This window comes from Chamaea fasciata, unplaced genomic scaffold (assembly GCF_029207755.1).
Source record: "Chamaea fasciata isolate MVZ Bird 193981 ecotype frontalis unplaced genomic scaffold, bChaFas1.0.hap1 SCAF_5, whole genome shotgun sequence".
In the NCBI taxonomy this organism is placed as follows: Eukaryota; Metazoa; Chordata; class Aves; order Passeriformes; family Sylviidae; genus Chamaea; species Chamaea fasciata.
Window position 1 is genome coordinate 71,669,752 of NW_027094090.1, and position 17,823 is coordinate 71,687,574.

General features: G+C 44.4%; 1 protein-coding gene across 1 annotated transcript in view; it reads right to left on the reverse strand.

Moving 5' to 3' along the window:
- The window catches only part of PDE3A (phosphodiesterase 3A), a 225,572-nt gene extending 208,359 nt beyond the window's left edge, over positions 1–17,213 (reverse strand). The window contains exon 1 of the mRNA XM_066184421.1: positions 16,823–17,213. Within this exon, the coding sequence (XP_066040518.1) occupies positions 16,823–17,143 (321 nt within the window). The 5' untranslated portion in view covers positions 17,144–17,213. The remainder of the gene's footprint in view (positions 1–16,822) is intronic.
- Between the last annotated feature and the right edge of the window lie 610 nt (positions 17,214–17,823).

Genomic DNA, 17,823 nt, shown 5'->3' on the forward strand with positions numbered 1-17,823 from the left:
ACAACTGGCACTGCACGAGGATTCGGGGGAGCACAGCCCACGGGGAGATGCAGGAAAGACTGGCAGCAACAACTATGGTTTTCTTCAAGAAAAAGCATCTAGACCCACCTGGAAAAATATCGAAAATGCTGTTCCAAAAGAACCTTTCATGTACACAGATGAAATTTCCTTACATAGCTTATTGCAGAACTCTACTACTACTGCTCATAGGAAAGTTTTCCCCAGCATCCAACCAAGTTTTTTTTTCTTTTACAAAATAAAAGGGATGAAAAGAAATCAGCTACCAGCAGACATGGAGCAGACTATTCTTTTCTCGTATCTTCTGACATATCAGAAAAGATATGGGCTTTGCTCATAGCCATTTCCGCCCTCTAGGCCTCTCAAAGAATGTTGTTTGCCTGTAAAAAGCAGGGAGGAGCGGTAAAGTACGAGAAGAATTCCAAGGGAACTCTGGACTTCCAGGCTTCATCCAGCCAAGACCGGATGTGATGCACTTGGCCTCCATGGCAAACAAGGGAACATTGAGAACCACGCTTCCCTTCAAACTGAATTTTATCCAAATACATCTGCCTGTGGATTTTGCACCAGCCCAAGCCAGCTGGTCTCAGGTAAATGACACAGCTGAAGCAAGGAAGAAGATGCGACAGAAAAACATGGAACCAATTCACCTCTCCTGATTTAATATTTCATTTACCTCAAGTAAGGCCAAGATATATTATACCCAACGCAAAGAACTCTCAACGCTTTCCCTCCCCCTCAGCTTCCAAGAATCCCACAGAGATATAGGACAAGTCTAACTCAGAAGACAGCAGGTCAGAGCTGACAATTTCAGTACATGCCTTCCAACTGTGTTTCTGACCCAAGCAAGAAATAACAGTGATTTCTGTGGCTTTTCCACAACACCATTTAATATAAAAATCAATACAGGGTTAATCTGTCAGCATATTCATTCCTGGGAGATGCCAAATGCCCTTACTGCCCATCCAGTTCAGCCAAGTTGAATACATGACACACCTCAGAAGGCCAAGCCAGAAGTCTGCAGGGTGTTCTAAAAGTAAGAAGATCAATACAAATGCTAAGCAAGATTAGCAGAGGGGACACTGATTTGCCACTTAATATTCAAACACCACAGAAATAAAAGATTTCAATGCTGGCAGCTCTGTGTGGAAGCATCTGACAAAGCCACTTAATGATAAAACCTACTGGCCTGAGGAAATGTTTTCTTTGAACATTACTGCTCTCAAAAATGACAAAAAAGTGCAGGAACAGAAGTAGAGGATTGGTGAGGATGGAAGAAGCTCTGAAATCTTACCAAGACTTACAGAAAGAACTGTGCCATCTCAGGAACCTGAGGAGCACATTGCTATCACCACAGGGCCACAGCCCTGGGACTCCAAGATAACAATTTCACTTCCTGGCCAACAAGCCATTTGCAGAATATGAATTCCTCCACATCAGCCCCACACAGAATGCTTTCCACTGCCTCCAGATGAGGGACAACGACCCAAAAACAGTGGAATTCAGCTGTCTCCCCAGGCTGTACGCAACAGTTCACCGCGAAGATTTTTACCTTGGCAAACATAAGAAGATATAAATTATCTTCTCACCCAGATAGGAATTTTTTTCCCCGTTTTGCTCTTTGTTTTGTTGCTGCTTTAATCTTCTGAAACGGTAACCATTTCGGTAGCAGCGCTAACAGCAGGCCTAAAAACTGCACACATCCAAGAAGCAGAGGTAAACAAATAAAGAGTACGATCTTGCTCATAAGCCAGCCATAAAAGCTAATTTATTGCTTCCTATTTCAAAGCAGTACGTGGTCACATCAGGAGTGAGCTTGGAATATCATTCTTGCTGGGTAAAACAACACACACATGGAAAAAGTACAAGACACTCGCTGGTACATGGATCAGTTAAAGATCTAAAACACAGTATCTCAATTAACAACATGCCTAGGTCATCCCAGTAATAGCTAAAAGCAAACCAGAACTTTTTTCAATTCCACATTCAACAGGAATAATATATTGGAAATTATTTCCAAGACAAAAAGCTCTACCCAGATGCAACGAGCACATGCAGGTAGTTTTATTGATAAAACATTTCTGCACATACTGTGGATTATGCCGTAAATGAAGATGAGTTTACTAGGCAGAGAATCTTCCTGCAGCTGCACAGACAAGAGCATGAGCCTTAGCACACACTGAAACTCCTCTCCCAAGGCTGGTATCAAACATGTTATGAAAGAAACTGAATTATGATTTCACATCTCTGATACAGCTTCTTTGCAGCCCTCACACACTTTAAGTGGAAATTATTTCTCCTTCTCAGTAAACTGCTTTGATTATGAGCACCATATAACATCTATGGACATTTGGAGGCAGTGAAAGATCTCACAGCAAGGCTACCATTAAATCTTTGCTGAGAAACAAGGGGAGACATCTGTGTTTCATTGCTTCGAAATAATTAACTGATCTGTGCATTACCAAAGTGAAAATTAATTTTATTCTACTGTGAGAAAGTTTGGGAAAAGTGGAAGTCTTTAGTAATCTGAAAAAAAAAAAAAAAAAAGAAAAAAAAAAAAAAAAAGTCTAGATTAGGCCAGACAAAGAACCAGTTCCCACAAAAGGCATGATGGAGCTATGCCAAATGTTTCTAAGAACAGAGCATTTTTTGGTTGTTTTTTGGAGCCAAATTTCTTATGCCTTCATTCTCTCTTTTATGGGTATTAATACAATTTCCACATAAATCTGTCTCTACTTAGTCATCTTCACCACTGTCAGACTTCAGAGCCCTCCACGAGGAAGGACTGCCACCACAAATGTTTGTGATGTCATATGAGCCACACCATGGCTCAGAAAAAAAAGGCCCAAAAGGTGAAAGGCCACTACAACCCTATGGAGGGGCGAAGGAGTAAACAATAAATATATCTAGCATTAGAATTAAGAGGGGCAGAGGTGAAACAACAGCAGTAATCACCTAAATGCATTTTTTGATTTGGTGTTAACAAATGAAAAACCAGTGAGCATCTTTCTCCAGTTAATATTCATTCTTAGGACAGACTTTATCTGCTACTGGGAATTTTTACCTGTGCTCATCTGAAACTGCCTTCCCATTTTCATTTCACATACTGTGACCAGAGCAAACCTGTCTTTGACTTATGGAAATTTCCTCCATAGCATCAGTGAATTTTTGCATTCAAGCTTTTGCATTTAGAGCCAGGTAACTCTATCATCCCTTAAAATCTGAGGTAGCATCTTCACAGACTGACACCCGTGGGTGGATCTCTCTGGTTCAACAAACATACACATACACACACATGCCCCCTCAAACAAACAAAACCAAAAGCAAAGTAACAACCCCCCCCAAACAAACAAACAAAAACAAACAAAAACCACAAGGAAACCCAAACAAACAAACAAACAAACAAAAAATCACCAGATGCTGGTTAAAGAGAAAGAAGTGAGATGAGCTAAGGGAAAAAAAGAATCTCACCAGACAAAACTGCCAGTCATTCTTAGGTGGTCATTCAGACAAGCATCAAACAAATCTCATTCACCTTTCCTAACATGTAGAAGCAGAATCAAGTGTCCAAAGCCCATCCTTGAGTTCTTTGGCCTGTCTTTCATGAGAGAGGAAAGGGGGGGACAGATTTGCTGGACTAGAAGATAGGGAATGAGGCAGGAATAATCAGCTCATTGATGTAAGCATTCCTAGATCAAAAAAGAATGTGGTCATTCTGAAGAGTGGGACTGAGGAAGCTCAAAGCATGTGGCCATCAATATCACGACATTTCTTTTAAGTTTGCTTTTTTTTAAATAAACACATGGAAAAAGAAAACAAATCTGCAAACAGCTAAGAAGTTAGATATCTAAAATTTCATTTAAAACATCTGCAATTGCAGATTCAAGCATTCAAAAGATAGTGTATGACATAATTATGCTTACAAGCACTGACTCACTGCTTTAGATAGCAATGCATTAAGATCACAGGAAAAGATACTCCCTGGGCTATCAAGTTTCTCCTTAAAGTTCTCATCTCCTTAACCTGCTATTATAAATGATTAAGACAATCTGATTGCTACTTTCATCTCAGTTCTAAAAACCTTAACCAAATAAAAGATCCAGAGCCCCCCAGGCCAAGTTCTCATGAGTGCACTGAATGACAGCAAAGGAAACTGTTTTGTCACTGCTCAAAAATCTGAGGACTTTTTGGGTTGGGTCTTTTTTAAGTGCATATCAGTAAATTTTGCAATACAGTGACTTCAGCTTAAAAATCAATGTTTTTCTCAGCATCACATTACCACTCTCATTTGAGAAGAGATGATATACAAAGCAGATCAGAATATGAAATAAGCACATATTGCTAGTGGGAAGAATTTTACCATTTTTTAAACACAGGTAAGTTGCAGTTTCCAAAAGGAGAAAAAAAAAAAAAAAATCTAGAGATCGAAACATGACAGCATGTCCAGGCATGCTGATATGAGAAATATCCAGAATTTAAAATTCTGGGTTTTCAAAAAGTCTGCTCGAGTGGCAGATCACAGCCCAAGTCAGGAAGTCTTAAGGTTGATCTTAAGGATCTTCTTGTCCATCTATGCATAATAATAATAAAATAAAAATAAAAATAATAAAATAATAACAATAAAAAAGGAAAAGAAAATTCTAGATCCAAGGATGATGGCAACTAAAATGTTGGAATGAAAACCACTGAAACTATGTCTCAGTCACTATTATCAAAAGTTTATACTATACATCAACCATAGATAAGAACACCACACATTTTAGGACTAGATTTATACACCACACACAGCAGAAGAGAAAGCTGAAATAAAGACTGGATATCTTTGAGAAGAAAGGGACAGAAAATCTGTCTTTACTGCTTTGCTTAAAAACGCTCAAGAGCTCTCCAAGAAACATTTGTGTTTGCCGTCCCTCTCTGTCTCACCAGAACAGATGTATCCAGAAAGCCAGGTTTAGATGTCCTCAATTTCAGTTAAGCCCTGGTTCCTCGTATTTCCTATGAGCTGGCTCTGATTCCCAAGGTGCCTCGCCAAGAGGAAACGGCAGGCTTGGATCCTCATGCAGAATTGAAGCTGGAATATGTGATTTAGTGCTGGCACCCCAGTCCATCTAATTGTTGCACTATTACCCCACGATCCTCTATGACCCTGCTTGACACAAACACAGCAGGCTTAGCAGGAATCAGCATTCTGGATTCTGTGGCCCAGAAGTCAGTTTTCAGTCCCAATAAGGCACAGACAATATTTCCTCTTTGCCATTGAACAGATCTCTTACTATGGTCTCTGCAATGAGGCATGAACAGAGCCCATGCTGCCTGAAATGATGAAATCGTACGTATCAATGGATATACCAGCCTGCTTCTAAATGTTTTTTGCTTCTCCACAGGTCACAGGAAAGATGAATGCTCTGCAACTCTGAGCAGAAATCTGCTGGAAAGTTTCAGGTTCCTTTTCCACTCTTATCCCCCTTTTAACTCCCAAACCGTCTTCGCAGTTCCATCCCTCACAGGCAGACGTGAAGTACAGCATTAAATCCTTTAACAGAAAATGTTTATTCATTTGCAGTTTTGTGTAATCAGTAGACAATTAGGACTGCATTTAAGAATGACATTTGCAGACACATTAAGCTGGTCTTAAAAAAAAAAACCCAACCTCGGTAACGGCACATGAATTATCTTGAAACATTTCAGCTCGTACAGAATTCAGAATCAACAGAAATGCATAGAATTTCAGGGAACTGTATCAATAAATACCAAATAAAAACTACTCCACAGCTTCCCAGAGAACAGGTACACAGCAGCAACAACATATCCACTACACATAATAGAGTTTGACCAGGTAAAGCTCATTGTCCTTATCTGTAAAAATACAAGTCACCTATTTATTTCAGCTGGTCTTATCGTACTTCTCACCAGCCAGAGCTCCACACTGAACAACCCCTCATTTAGGCCCACAAGAATGGCTCCAGTTCAGGCTGCACTGGGACCTTATCAGCTCCTCTTGCCCAGGAAGTCCCGTGCTCCACGTCACAGCTAAAGCCAGCAGCACGTCAGTCTAGGCACCAGGGACACCATGGAGAGCACCTTGACGGCTTTTCACCTCTAGAACAGACCTGTGGCACCAATCTCCAAATTTAACACTGGGACGTGTCATTTGTTAGACACAAGTGGTTATTTGTTGATCAAAACCACTATTCAAGTGTTTACAAATAACTAACAAATAATTGCACAACTTGGCACATATTTGCAAACTAAGAAGGAAGAAGAAATATTTAAACTACAAGGAGTCAAAAGTCAAGCAATATTTACTAAAGCTGGCATATTAAAAAACAAGCCTGCCTGTGGAAACATCAGAGAATGTGATTTAATGTCCAGAAAGAACCCTGTCATATATAACTCAGGCTTGTTGACTGTGCTGTCAAACTCAAGCAAAGAATTCAATCCCTCTCGACTGCACAATACTAACTTGTATGTATACATACATACATATATGAACATATACATAAATATCTGTATGTGTGTGCACACATCTAGAAAAACATGCTACGAGGTGTCTGGACACATTTTCAGCAGCACAAGGAATGTTGGCTTTGAATTACTTTCTTTAAAATAAGAAAAAGAATCGTTAGCTGTTAAAAAAAAAATTAAAGAGCTCTCTTTGGATTTTAGGATGTGAACACAACTCGTTCTGCACTAAGGACTGAACTGAAAGGATCACCCTGTTACCCTGAGAGGGCTGAGCACTCTCAATTACCACTGGAAATAGCAGAGGCAGGAGGAGATGATTAATAACATTTACAAAATGAATTTAAGAAAAATGACGTTTTAAACAAACCTTCACTTGTACCATATGAATTTTAAAATATCACTGAATGGGAAGGTGAAGGTATCCGTTGTGTCACAGAGTAAGTGGAAGACTGCACTTCAGCACAAGTATTCCTGCAACAATCCCAGGGACAGATTCCAACTAAAGCTCCAGCCACATGAAAAGTATCTTCTCAGTTATCTTGCAATTACAGATGCACCCAGACACACTGAAGTTCCTTATCAACACAAAACAGTGATCAGACTTTGCCAAGAGTAACCTATAGCTGGCATCACCAGTACAGCTGAAGAGAAATGCACCAGAGAATTCAGTGCAGCATCCAGCAGCTTTTTGCCATTCAGAAGGGAGTTTTGGGGGGAGGGACTTCAGCATTACCAATACAGAAGTAGGGGCAGCTGCCCTGGGGGGTGGGTTTGTAGAGGAAATGAAGCAGCAGAGTCTACTCTGCAAGGAAACCCCAGTTAGATCTGTCAGCTGGTGAGCTCGAACAGGCATCAATAAGAAAGAGAGAGAAGGAAAAAAGGGGAGGAGAAGCCAGGAAGGGAAAGAGAAGAAAGAAAACAAAAGGAAATAAATAAATAAATAAATAAATAAAAGACTCTCAAAAGCACTTGAAGTTGCATTCACAGAGGCAAGGGTTGCCAGTACATAAGGCTGTGAAGCCCTTTTCAATCTACACTTTGGCACACAGGTCTGCACCTTTCCACACCTGTCATTTCAACTGAGAGCCAATATACCAGCATAGACAAGGGTTTCACAAGTTTTACTCTGCAGGCAACGAAAAGCTTGGGACAGCCTATGTAGATTACAGCTCACAGAAGCGGAGAAAAAATTGCTTGGATGTATCCCATGCATCACCCTTTCCAAGTACCCTCATCCTCTGCTGCTCATGAACAAGCAGAAAGGCTCCTGAGGTGCTTTGCTTTTTTGTCACTGACAGCACACAGGCCCCCACTCTGGCCTCTCCAGCAACCCCACAGCCATAATTTAGGGTAAATTTGGGGTGTATATATTTGCCAAGAATCAATTTTTTTATGTAACATCAGTAACAAAACAGATTAATGCTCTACCTCTCCTTTGTGACATTGAACACAAACACACACGGGTTTATTTAAAACCACACAGCAAAAGTAGAGTGCAAGAGACTCAAAAGTATCTGTACTCGAGGGTGAGGAGCAATTAGGTTATTGCTGGTGCCCTGGCAGCAACTCCAGCACACAGAGATGCCAGCAAGGTGGCATCAACCTGCTGGGAGTGCAATAGTTCAAAAAATAATTAACCTTCACCACTCAAACACTCAATTCTTTCCCTGTCTGGAATTCATTTCACAACTGTGCTTATGGATAAATTTACTCAAAAATCAGTCAGAAGGATGCTGCTCAGAGTAAGTAATGTTCAGTTTTTGAAGTTCAGTAATAACTGTTCCCCTACAGTAATACAATTTACTCAAAGACAACCAGAAACAAGACGATTTTTTAAAACAAAAAATAAACCCAGCAACCCTCAGTGACTTGATCCTCAAAACACAGCAATAGTTTTCCAGCAGGCATCATCGCATTTATATTTCACGCAGCTTTTAATGAAGCTGAGATATTTCTAAGGGGACCAACCAGTCTGAGAAGAAGGGTTGCTTTTTTTAAACTGTCAGCAGGGTGTGCCTCAGGACTTCAGCAACCATCAGAAAAAGCATCATGAGGATATTTGAAATGCACCACTCCTACAGAGTTAGGCAGACAAAAATCCCATTAAAAAACAAAAAAAACAACAAAATGACGCAGAATATAATTTTATTTATTTTTAAAATCCAAACCAAAGCATAAATCTCGCTACAAAACAAAGCCAACTTCAGCAACCTACAAAATACAAAAGTCAAATAAACCACTTTAACCCCACATATTTCACTGGTGGATTGGGGGTGTTAGCCAAGGAGGCCTCAGCTATGCTCTGAGCTATTTCTGATATGTGGAGGTTTTGTAATTTTCCAGCCTTGCGCAGGGGCAGAAGGAGAGCCTTTAGCTTCATTGATGCTCATAAATATCTCCTCCCTAGTTTTTTTTTTTTTTTCAGTAGTTAATTGCAGTAGAAATACAGAGAGTCATGCAGTGATAGGTCCGAGTCAGTAGGCACTTCAGATAAAGCAGTAAAGTCACTAAAGCACACAGAGTGAGCAACTGGGAACTTTCTTCCTAATTAGTATCAGATAAAAAAAAAAAATCACGCCGTTTTTCCTAATCCTCAACCTGTTTGGCATCAGAAACCTGTACACTTCAATAAATATTAAACACAAATGTCTAAGCTGGAAGAGCTTTATTCATACCTTGTGAAATGCACGTATTTTCCACGATCAGTGTATATTTCTACGTCACACAATCAGACTCCCTTGTAGCAGTTTAAAAATAAAAGGTTTGGGAGGAGTTTATTTTGAGGGTGGGGGAGTGTTTTTTTTCTCCCCTCCCCCCAATTCCTTTCTATTCTTTCATTTTTAGGCGAATACCTCATCCATATCCCTAAGTCAGATCTGTTTTTACATAGATTTTCAGTCTCTTCTTAGATGAGGCTCAAAAATTTGGGCTGTCTGTGGACCCTAATCATTCCGTACGCCTGACCCAAACTTGATACAACACTCCATACCATACCTTCACCAACCCAATTTCATTATAAAACCTCTCTCACACACAAAATCTTTTCAGGGACCAGCACTGCCACGTGATACAAAATCCTTTTCTTGACAGGTTCAAAAATTAACCATGCCATTTCACTGACCAAACTCCTATAACCACCGGTATCTTCCAGTATCACCATTATATTGCATATATATATATATATATGCAATATTTGCATATTTTCCATTTTGTTTAGCAACCCTTGAGGTGGCACTACGAAAACATCCATCCATCTCCTGTGTCCAGCAGCAATGAAGGACCATTTGTCTCATCAGCACACTACACAGAATCACAAAAGGGCTGGGGTTGGAGAGCACCTCTGGAGATCATCTAGCCCAGCCCTTCTGCCAAGGCCTCTGCGAATGCAGTTTCTGGGGTCACCTAGAGCAGGTGACACAGGTGGTGGTGGCCAGGCAGGTTTGGAATCTCTCCAGAGGAGGCTCCCCAGCCTCTCTGGGCAGTTGCAGTGCTCAGTCACTCCCACAGAACTTTTTCCCCGTATTCAGTGGAGCTGGCTGTGTTTCACTTTGTGCCCCTGCCCTGTCGCTGGGCACCACTGAAGAGAGCCTGGCCCCGTGCCCTTGGCGCTCAGCTTTCAGATATGTGGGTGGATTGATAAGATCCTCTCCCAGCCATCTTCTCTCCAGGCTAAACAGGCCCAGCGTCCTCAGCCTTTCCTCACAGGAGAGATGCTCCAGTCCCCTCGTCATTTCCACAGCCCCGCGCCGAACCTTCTCCAGCAGTTCCCTGTCTTTCCTGACCTGGGAAGCCCAGAATGGGACACCGAGCTCCAGCTGTGCCCTCAGCAGGGCACAGGAGAAGGGGATGTTCTGCTATCGCACTTTTCACCTGGCATTTCCCCTTTTATTTAAAAATGGTTATACAGAGCCTTGAGGCGCACAGCGCACGCCGCATGGGGCAGGACCCACCAGGATCACCCAAATCCAGCTTCCATGGGGTGCGGGAAGGCAGGGACGCGGCTGGAAGGGCAGCCGCAGAGCAGATCCCGGCACGGGCTGAGTTAAGGACCACGGACAGATTTTTGTGGACGATGTTTTTTTGTGCCCGGTTCGGCCGCGCCGAGCGGCGCAGGGGCTCTCGTGCCCTCTAGGGGGCCGCGCCCGCCAGCGCCGGCACCGCCCGCACCGCCTTCACTTTCACCATCATCATCATCATCATCATCATCATCATCATCATCATCATCATCATCATCATCATCAGGAAAGGCTCGCCACAGTGACATACACACACACAGACGGAGAGGAAAAGCGGCTCGAACCCCTTCCTTCAAAAAATTAAAGAAGCCGAAGGGGTGGGGCGCCTCCTCTTCCCATCACCCCTGTGGGTCTCCAAAGGCAGTTCGGAAAGCAAAGCGCTGATATTCCACCCACAAGGCAAAACTCAGGCAGGCATCGCATTTCACTGTTGTTTTTATTTCTCCTGGTGCAAGGAATTGATGCTACTGCTTGCAGCAGGGCTTAAAGCAAAACTCGCAGCAGGACTTGGAGCAGGACAACTTGAACACAAAAAAAAAACCCACAAACAAACAAACCCCCACAGACACACACAAATAAAAAAGCCCCACACACGCACCCAAACAAAAACAAACAGGAAAAAAAAAATCCAAACCAACCCCACCACCTTCCTCCCAAAACCTGAAAAACTACATAGTCCAAAGGAGAGGTGTTTCTTTGAGTGACACCCTGACTAGCACAGAAAGGACTTTGAGGAAAGTGTTTGGTAATCCATAAAAAAACCTTCTTCAGAACGAAGCAGAGAAAGAAAATTAAAAATCCATGTGCAAAGTAAAACACGACTTCCACTTTGTTATCTGAATCTGTACATTTCTGTCCTTATCTGCCAACGGATGTGCTATAAACTGTATGTCTCCCATCAGATTACCTAAGTAAATCACGGCAACTGGCTCAAAGCCTTAATTGCAGCAGTGCTCTTTTCATTCTCAAATCATTTTGGATGCAGTCAGCTCACCCTCACTCCAAGCCCTGCGGTTTGCAGGCACAAGAACCCAGCAACCTTTTCACTTCCAGGCTGAGATTATTATTTTATATTACTTTTTAAAGAAAAAAGCCCAAGGAATATTCCTTCTATTTGCAACACACAGCTATGCCCTCAGTCTCCCACAAAAAAAAAAAAAAAACCCAGTTGGAATGTGAGAACACTAACAGCAGATTAGGACAAATTCATACAAATGTCACAGTTAACGTCCAAAACATCATGTGTCACTGTTTTTCCCCTCCAACCCCCAACAAGCTTCTCAAAACACATTTCATACACAGGGTCACTGTTCTGGCTATTTAATTAACATGACAACCCAGAGTACACAGGATTTCTTTCAGTTCCCCAGCTTTGCATTTTCACACTTCAGGCAGAAAGAGCAGAAAGTCACTACTGTACTTTACTTTTTTTGCCAATATACCATAATATACATTTCTTGATTTAACCAATTGACAAAAATAGATTCTAAGCCCTTCGTGAGAGTTTCAGCAGCAGTTTTAACATTTTTGTGAGGCTGAAAGAAAAATGAAAAAACCCAAGTAGAGCAGGTTTGCGTAAATGAAGCCATGCAAAAGAAAATAAAGCATTACGTCTGGCATCCCTGGGTGATTTTTCCTGGAGCCTACTTAAATATTTTACACAGTTGTGTTTCAGCAAGTCACCAGATGACATAACTCCTCAGTATTCCTAAGTTTTTAGTGACCTAAATGGCAATGCCAGTAAATCTTATCAGAGTAATTACAGCTCAATAAACCTTACCTTATTAGCAGGAGGTATATGGTATATAAAACCTCACATGTCCAATAGGAGACCTATGTCTTTGACACAAAGTTCAGTATCTAAATTCAGTCTGCCATCTCCCCTCTAAAATGTTAAATTTCTCTATGTTGCACCCTGACCTCTCCCATTTTCAGGCCAGAGGACAGGATCCATATTATTAAAAACTGGTTCTAATATAAAGGTACATTTGTCTACTTTTTAAGGCAAAATGAGGAAGAACCAGCAAAGGGGAAGAAGCAATATATTCCTGGCACTAACAAAGCTCTCACTACCAAACAATGAGAAGAGAGAAATTTTCCCTCAGAAAAAAAAAAAAAGAAAAGCCAACACATATATTTCTTTTTCTCCACTGTTTCTTAGATCTTATCACTGCAGAGATATCTTTGACCATGTGAACTGTTTCAGTATTGCCTTCTCGACTCCACTGACAGGCGGTGATAACGACGATCCCAGCTCACAACTTTCCCAGGCTACAGGCTGGGAACAAGCAGAGAACCATGGAAAACAGTCAATCGAGCAAAAAACCCCACTGCTGCTGCTGCTGAAGGAAGATACTAGATGAGTCTGGCACCAAAGTTACTGGTGAAAGTTATCTGAAAAAATAACTTTTAACAAGGAGAAAAGGGATGGGAAAGATGCAGCAGCATGAAACATCTACCAAGTCTCAAACCAACTGAAAATAAGTGACAGACCCTCAGATGTCCCTTGAGAAGGGAAAGAGCTTTCTACTTCTCCAACTGCCCAGAAGGAGGGAAAGAGCAAAACAGAAATACATCAAGAAAATGGATAGAAAACCTGTCTGGCCCTAGGAGGCAGAGAACACGGATGGGAGTTTGTATGTGGAGCTGCTGGCCTGGCAGCTGGGGATATCAGAGCTGCAGGAGAGGCTCCCCCAGCCTGGTGCTGCCTCCTGCATGGCTCAGGGCAAGGCTCAGCACCTCACAAGTGCCTTCTGTCACACAGGGTTGTGTCACCCACTAGCTAGGAGACCAGGAGGTCCTTCAGACACCAATGTGGGCTGTACCCCTACAGTCTTCAGGCTAAGGTAAGAAAAAAAGAATCCTACAAAAGCAAATCAAACTATTCGCAGCAGCTGCAAATAACACACACTTGTAATAAATCCAAGGTTGCTGAAAGCTTTCCATTCCCCTAAACAAAACAAACAAGCAAAGCTCAAAAGCAAAATCAGGAGTCTTCAGCATGGTCTAAATTCGCCCAGCTACAATCTCCTGTGCAGCATTCTACCCACCAAGGCAAAATCATCCCCTTGGATTACTGTGTGTCGAGATTAACACGTCAATCAGAGGCACAAGCTCCAGAGCAAATGGGCATTATAATATTTTAATGGGAAAAAAACAACACATAGAACACATTTCTGCTCCCCTCCCTACCCCCAACAACCTCCTCTCTACACTTTTAGGAAGAGAGAAAACGGTTGCAAAAAGCTGGAGGAAAAAAAACTCCAAAAGCCATCTTCTTGGTGACACTTTTGCATTTACTGGGGGATAAAAAAAAAAAAAAAAAAAAAAAAAAAAAAAAAAAAAAAAAAGCTATTTCTTCATTCATTCCCTGTCTTACCCATCCATTCACAATTTTGCTCTGCATCCTCTTTCAGATCTGGGTGAGGGAGCCCTCAAGGAGCTGAGCATCCTCAGTCAGCCTTGATGAAATCACAGGGAGACAACACTCAGCTGGGAGCAAGATCAGGCACACATTTCTCAATGAGATCTACACACACACACACACACCAGTCTGGAAGCTTTTAATCCAAAGACTTTGCCGAAGTTGGGAAAGAGAGAGAACATATATAAAAAGCAACCACAAAAGTTTTTCTTTTCAAATTCTTTTTGGAACTCATAAGCAGCTAACACAAGATGTACTAACACAATGCCCATGTTGTCAATTTGCAATTCCTGGTACTGTCCTTTACATCACAATGCCACATAGATTCACCTTCAAATTCTAGTAGGGAAGAATTCAGATTATAATTGAGATCTGTGTGAGTGACTAAAAAAAGAAAAATTCAGAAATTCCAACTTTCATAGAGTCTCATACCAACAGAAACAGATATGAAGAGAATCAAACTCTGAAAAAATAAAAGCTCAGTTAAATGGTCAGCAACAGGAAAAGTTACACAGAAAGTGATGGGAGAGGTCTCTAAAACTTTGGCTAATGTTTGTCACTAAATTGAAGTATGTCTTTCAAAGCAATGAAGCGGATCTATTTCTTGATGAAAACTGTTGGCTGCTCACAGATGTACAAACAAGACCAGAAACATTCAGAGGATGTTTTTTAAAAACCGGGGGGGGGCGGGGGGAAGAGAAGGCCTGGTTTTCTTTCAAAGCCCTCATCTCTATTTTTAACATGTTATATTTTAAAACTGTCCAAAAGAAAAACATTTACCTGCACCTTCTTTAAGTCTACAGGGAGCTGATTTTTTGCTATTAACATAAAGTTTGTTTGCTGTAAGAGAGTCCCACTTCTCCCATCATTTCTTCGAGGTCCTTACAGAGTTTTGTTTCAGCTTTTCCATTTTTCTATCATGCTAGCATTTATTTAAGAGAACAGCTTTTAGAGAGAGAAGTTCACACAGCCACATTGTGCTAAAAAAAAATACAGAAAGTCTCCCCAAACTCCAAAGTAATCATCCATTTCTAGTCACACCGTGACACAAGCAATACCAGATCTCACTATTGATAAATAGTGAGTGAGAAAAAAAGAAAGATAAATTTGCCAAAATCCTGCGGAGGGGTGAACTGAACAGTTGCCAGCTAACTGCAGCCCAGCTCCGCAGCCTGGAAGTGGGAATTGCTTGGGGCAAAGCTGACCACTGTCCCCAAGTAATGCACCATCAAGGAGGGAAAACAAGTCTACCTTGTTATCCACCATCAGTTTAATGTTCTGGTATATGCAGGAGTTTTGAAGTCCCTCCATAAGAAAAGACAAGGACCATGGTCACTGAGTCTTGTCTCTGAATGATTACATTGAGAGATGTTAACTAAAAGGCTGCATTTATTGGAAGTGTGAAAGCAAGTGGAAAATATGTTTAAAGCCTTACAAATTATTGTTGTAAGAAACCATCAGAAATGCCTAGCATCACCAAGTAAGCATAAACAGTTTTAATTTCATGCCTAATTGTACTTACAAATTACTCTTACACCATTCCCTCTCAGTCCCTGTTAAAGTCAGAACTGGGTCAGTTTTCTACTTTTTCACACTGCTTTTGTCTGTGGTAAATATTTACTTTACTTAAACAAAACTGTTAAACAAATAGGCACATTTGTTGTAAAATAAGTCTCAGGTATATAAGGGTGTCAGGCCCTCTTCTAAGAAATGTCAAAACCAACCACAAAGGGATGTCATCAAACCGTTTCCAGAAAACAAACTAGCCACCCACACCATGTAGTTAGATGCCATTACTTGGAAAATATTTTGCTGCTTATCCAGCAAGCCACCTGAAAGGAAACCTTTGGTGTATCCCAAGACGCTTCACTTGATCACAGCGCACAGAATCATTTTCAACACTAATTGAAAAAGAAAGCTTAACACCATTTGATACTTATTTTGCCCCCAGGTTCCCCTTTCCACTGCTCAGCAGGGCTTGCGCTGACTTTCAAGACAGTTCCAAGCGACCCATGGAGTGATACTTTTGTGAGGCAATCTCAAACCAACAGAGAAACACCCCAAGCGCAGAAGTAAGCCCACTCTGTGTCCGTGGCAGGACCCTATACAGCTGTGCAGTAAAGACACCGGTGCTTGATTACTTCTTTCTCCAGGTTTTTGGTTGGTTTTTTTTTTTTTGAGGTGTGCGTTGAAATGAACGCATCGCTGGTAATAAAGTTCTCAGCCATTCCAATCACAACCTCTCAAAGGAAACGAAGTCGAGATAAATCGCGTGTGCCTCGCATCGGTTCCCACAGCCCCGGCAGAGCGGGAGCTATTGATTACACGCACGGCAACAGCCTTGGGGAGGCAAAGTGCAAAGACGAGCCGCGGCGGACGGGCTCCCGCCCTGATAAGGGACTTCTCCCACCCAGGACGAGCTGCTCGGCTCACGCGCACACACCCCCTCCATGCTTAAAGCAAGTTTCAAAAGGCTAAGGTACCTTTCTAGGAAACTACAGGTTTGAAGAAGCGAGGTTCCTAAGTGATGCTGGGAAACCCGAGGGCTGCGCTGAGGATAGGTTCCCACCGGCTCCGAGAGCCAAGCGGGCACCGTGCACCCCAGCCCTCCCTCTGCCAGCTTTAGGAAAAGCCAGCGCCGGCGACAGCTATAAGAGAAAAGCGCACCCCGAGCCCTCCGCCCGTCGCCCGCAGCCGCGGCAAGTCGGACTGGTCCGGAGAGCCCGGCTTCCCCCGGCCCCGTCCCGAGGCGTCCCGGGGCTCTCCGCGCCGGGGAAAGCCCGCTCCGTGCGCGGCTCCTCCGGCGAGCAGCGGGGAAGGCGGCAGCTCCCCGCGCCTCCGCCGCCGGCGGGACTCCCGGCAAAGTTTGGGACCCGTCTCCCCACAGCCCTTGCCTTACCTGCTCCCGGGGGATGCAGGGCAGCGAGGTCCTCCGGTGGGTCTTGTTGCCGCTGCCGCCGCCGCCCGACATCTCGGGGGAGATCATGGAGCTGGACCGCCGCCGCCGCCTGAGCACCGGGGCTTCGTCCGCGGCCGGGGGGGCGGCGGGAGGCTCGGCCAGCGGGGCGGCCCGCCGCGGGGGCCAGAGCCGGTCGGCGTAGCCGGCCAGAAGGATGCCCAGCAGCCCCAGCAGGTAGGCCAGGTAGGGCCGCCAGGACGCCGGGACCCTCTCCAAGGCGACGAGGGACGTGGTCTTGGCCGCGCTAGTCACGGCGAGCATGAGGACGCCCTGCCTCAGCTTCAGCACCAGCCATGTCACGGCGGCCAGGCAGCTCAGCACCACCCCCGTGGCGGCGAGGGAGAGCAAGTGATCCTCCTCCTCCTCCTCCTCCTCCTCCTCCCCCGCCGCCAGCGCCGTCTGCACCACCGCTTCCCCCCCGCAGCAGGCGGCCAGCAGCAGCAGCAGCAGCAGCAGCAGCGCCGCCGCCCGCGGCCACACGCCGCCCCGCACCGGGCAGCGCCCCGCGCCCAGGAAGGCGCCGGCCAGGCAGAGGGGCACCGCGCCGGGTGACACCCAGCCCCCGGGCCCCCGGCCGTCCTCCCCCCGCGCCAGCCTCACCGCCAGGGCCAGCAGAACCGAGAGCGAGCCGGTGCTCAGCGCCGAGGAAAGTTTCCGGCGGCGCCAGGGCTCCCGCGGCGGCAGCGGCGCGGTCCGGACGGGCGCCCCTCGCTCCGCCGCTGCCGCCCCGCTGCCGCCGCCCATGGCCTCGGCGGGCTCCCCTGCGCACCCAGGCGCGATGGGCGCCCGTCCCGGGGCTTATTCCCAGCCGGGCCGGGGTCCGGGAGCGACCTCGGCGGTCAGCGCCCGCCGGCCGGGGGCCGGCGGGCCGGGGGCTCTCCTCGCAGCAGCAGGGCCGGCATTTCCTGCGGAGCGCCCCCCGCTCGCCCCCTCCCCGTGCA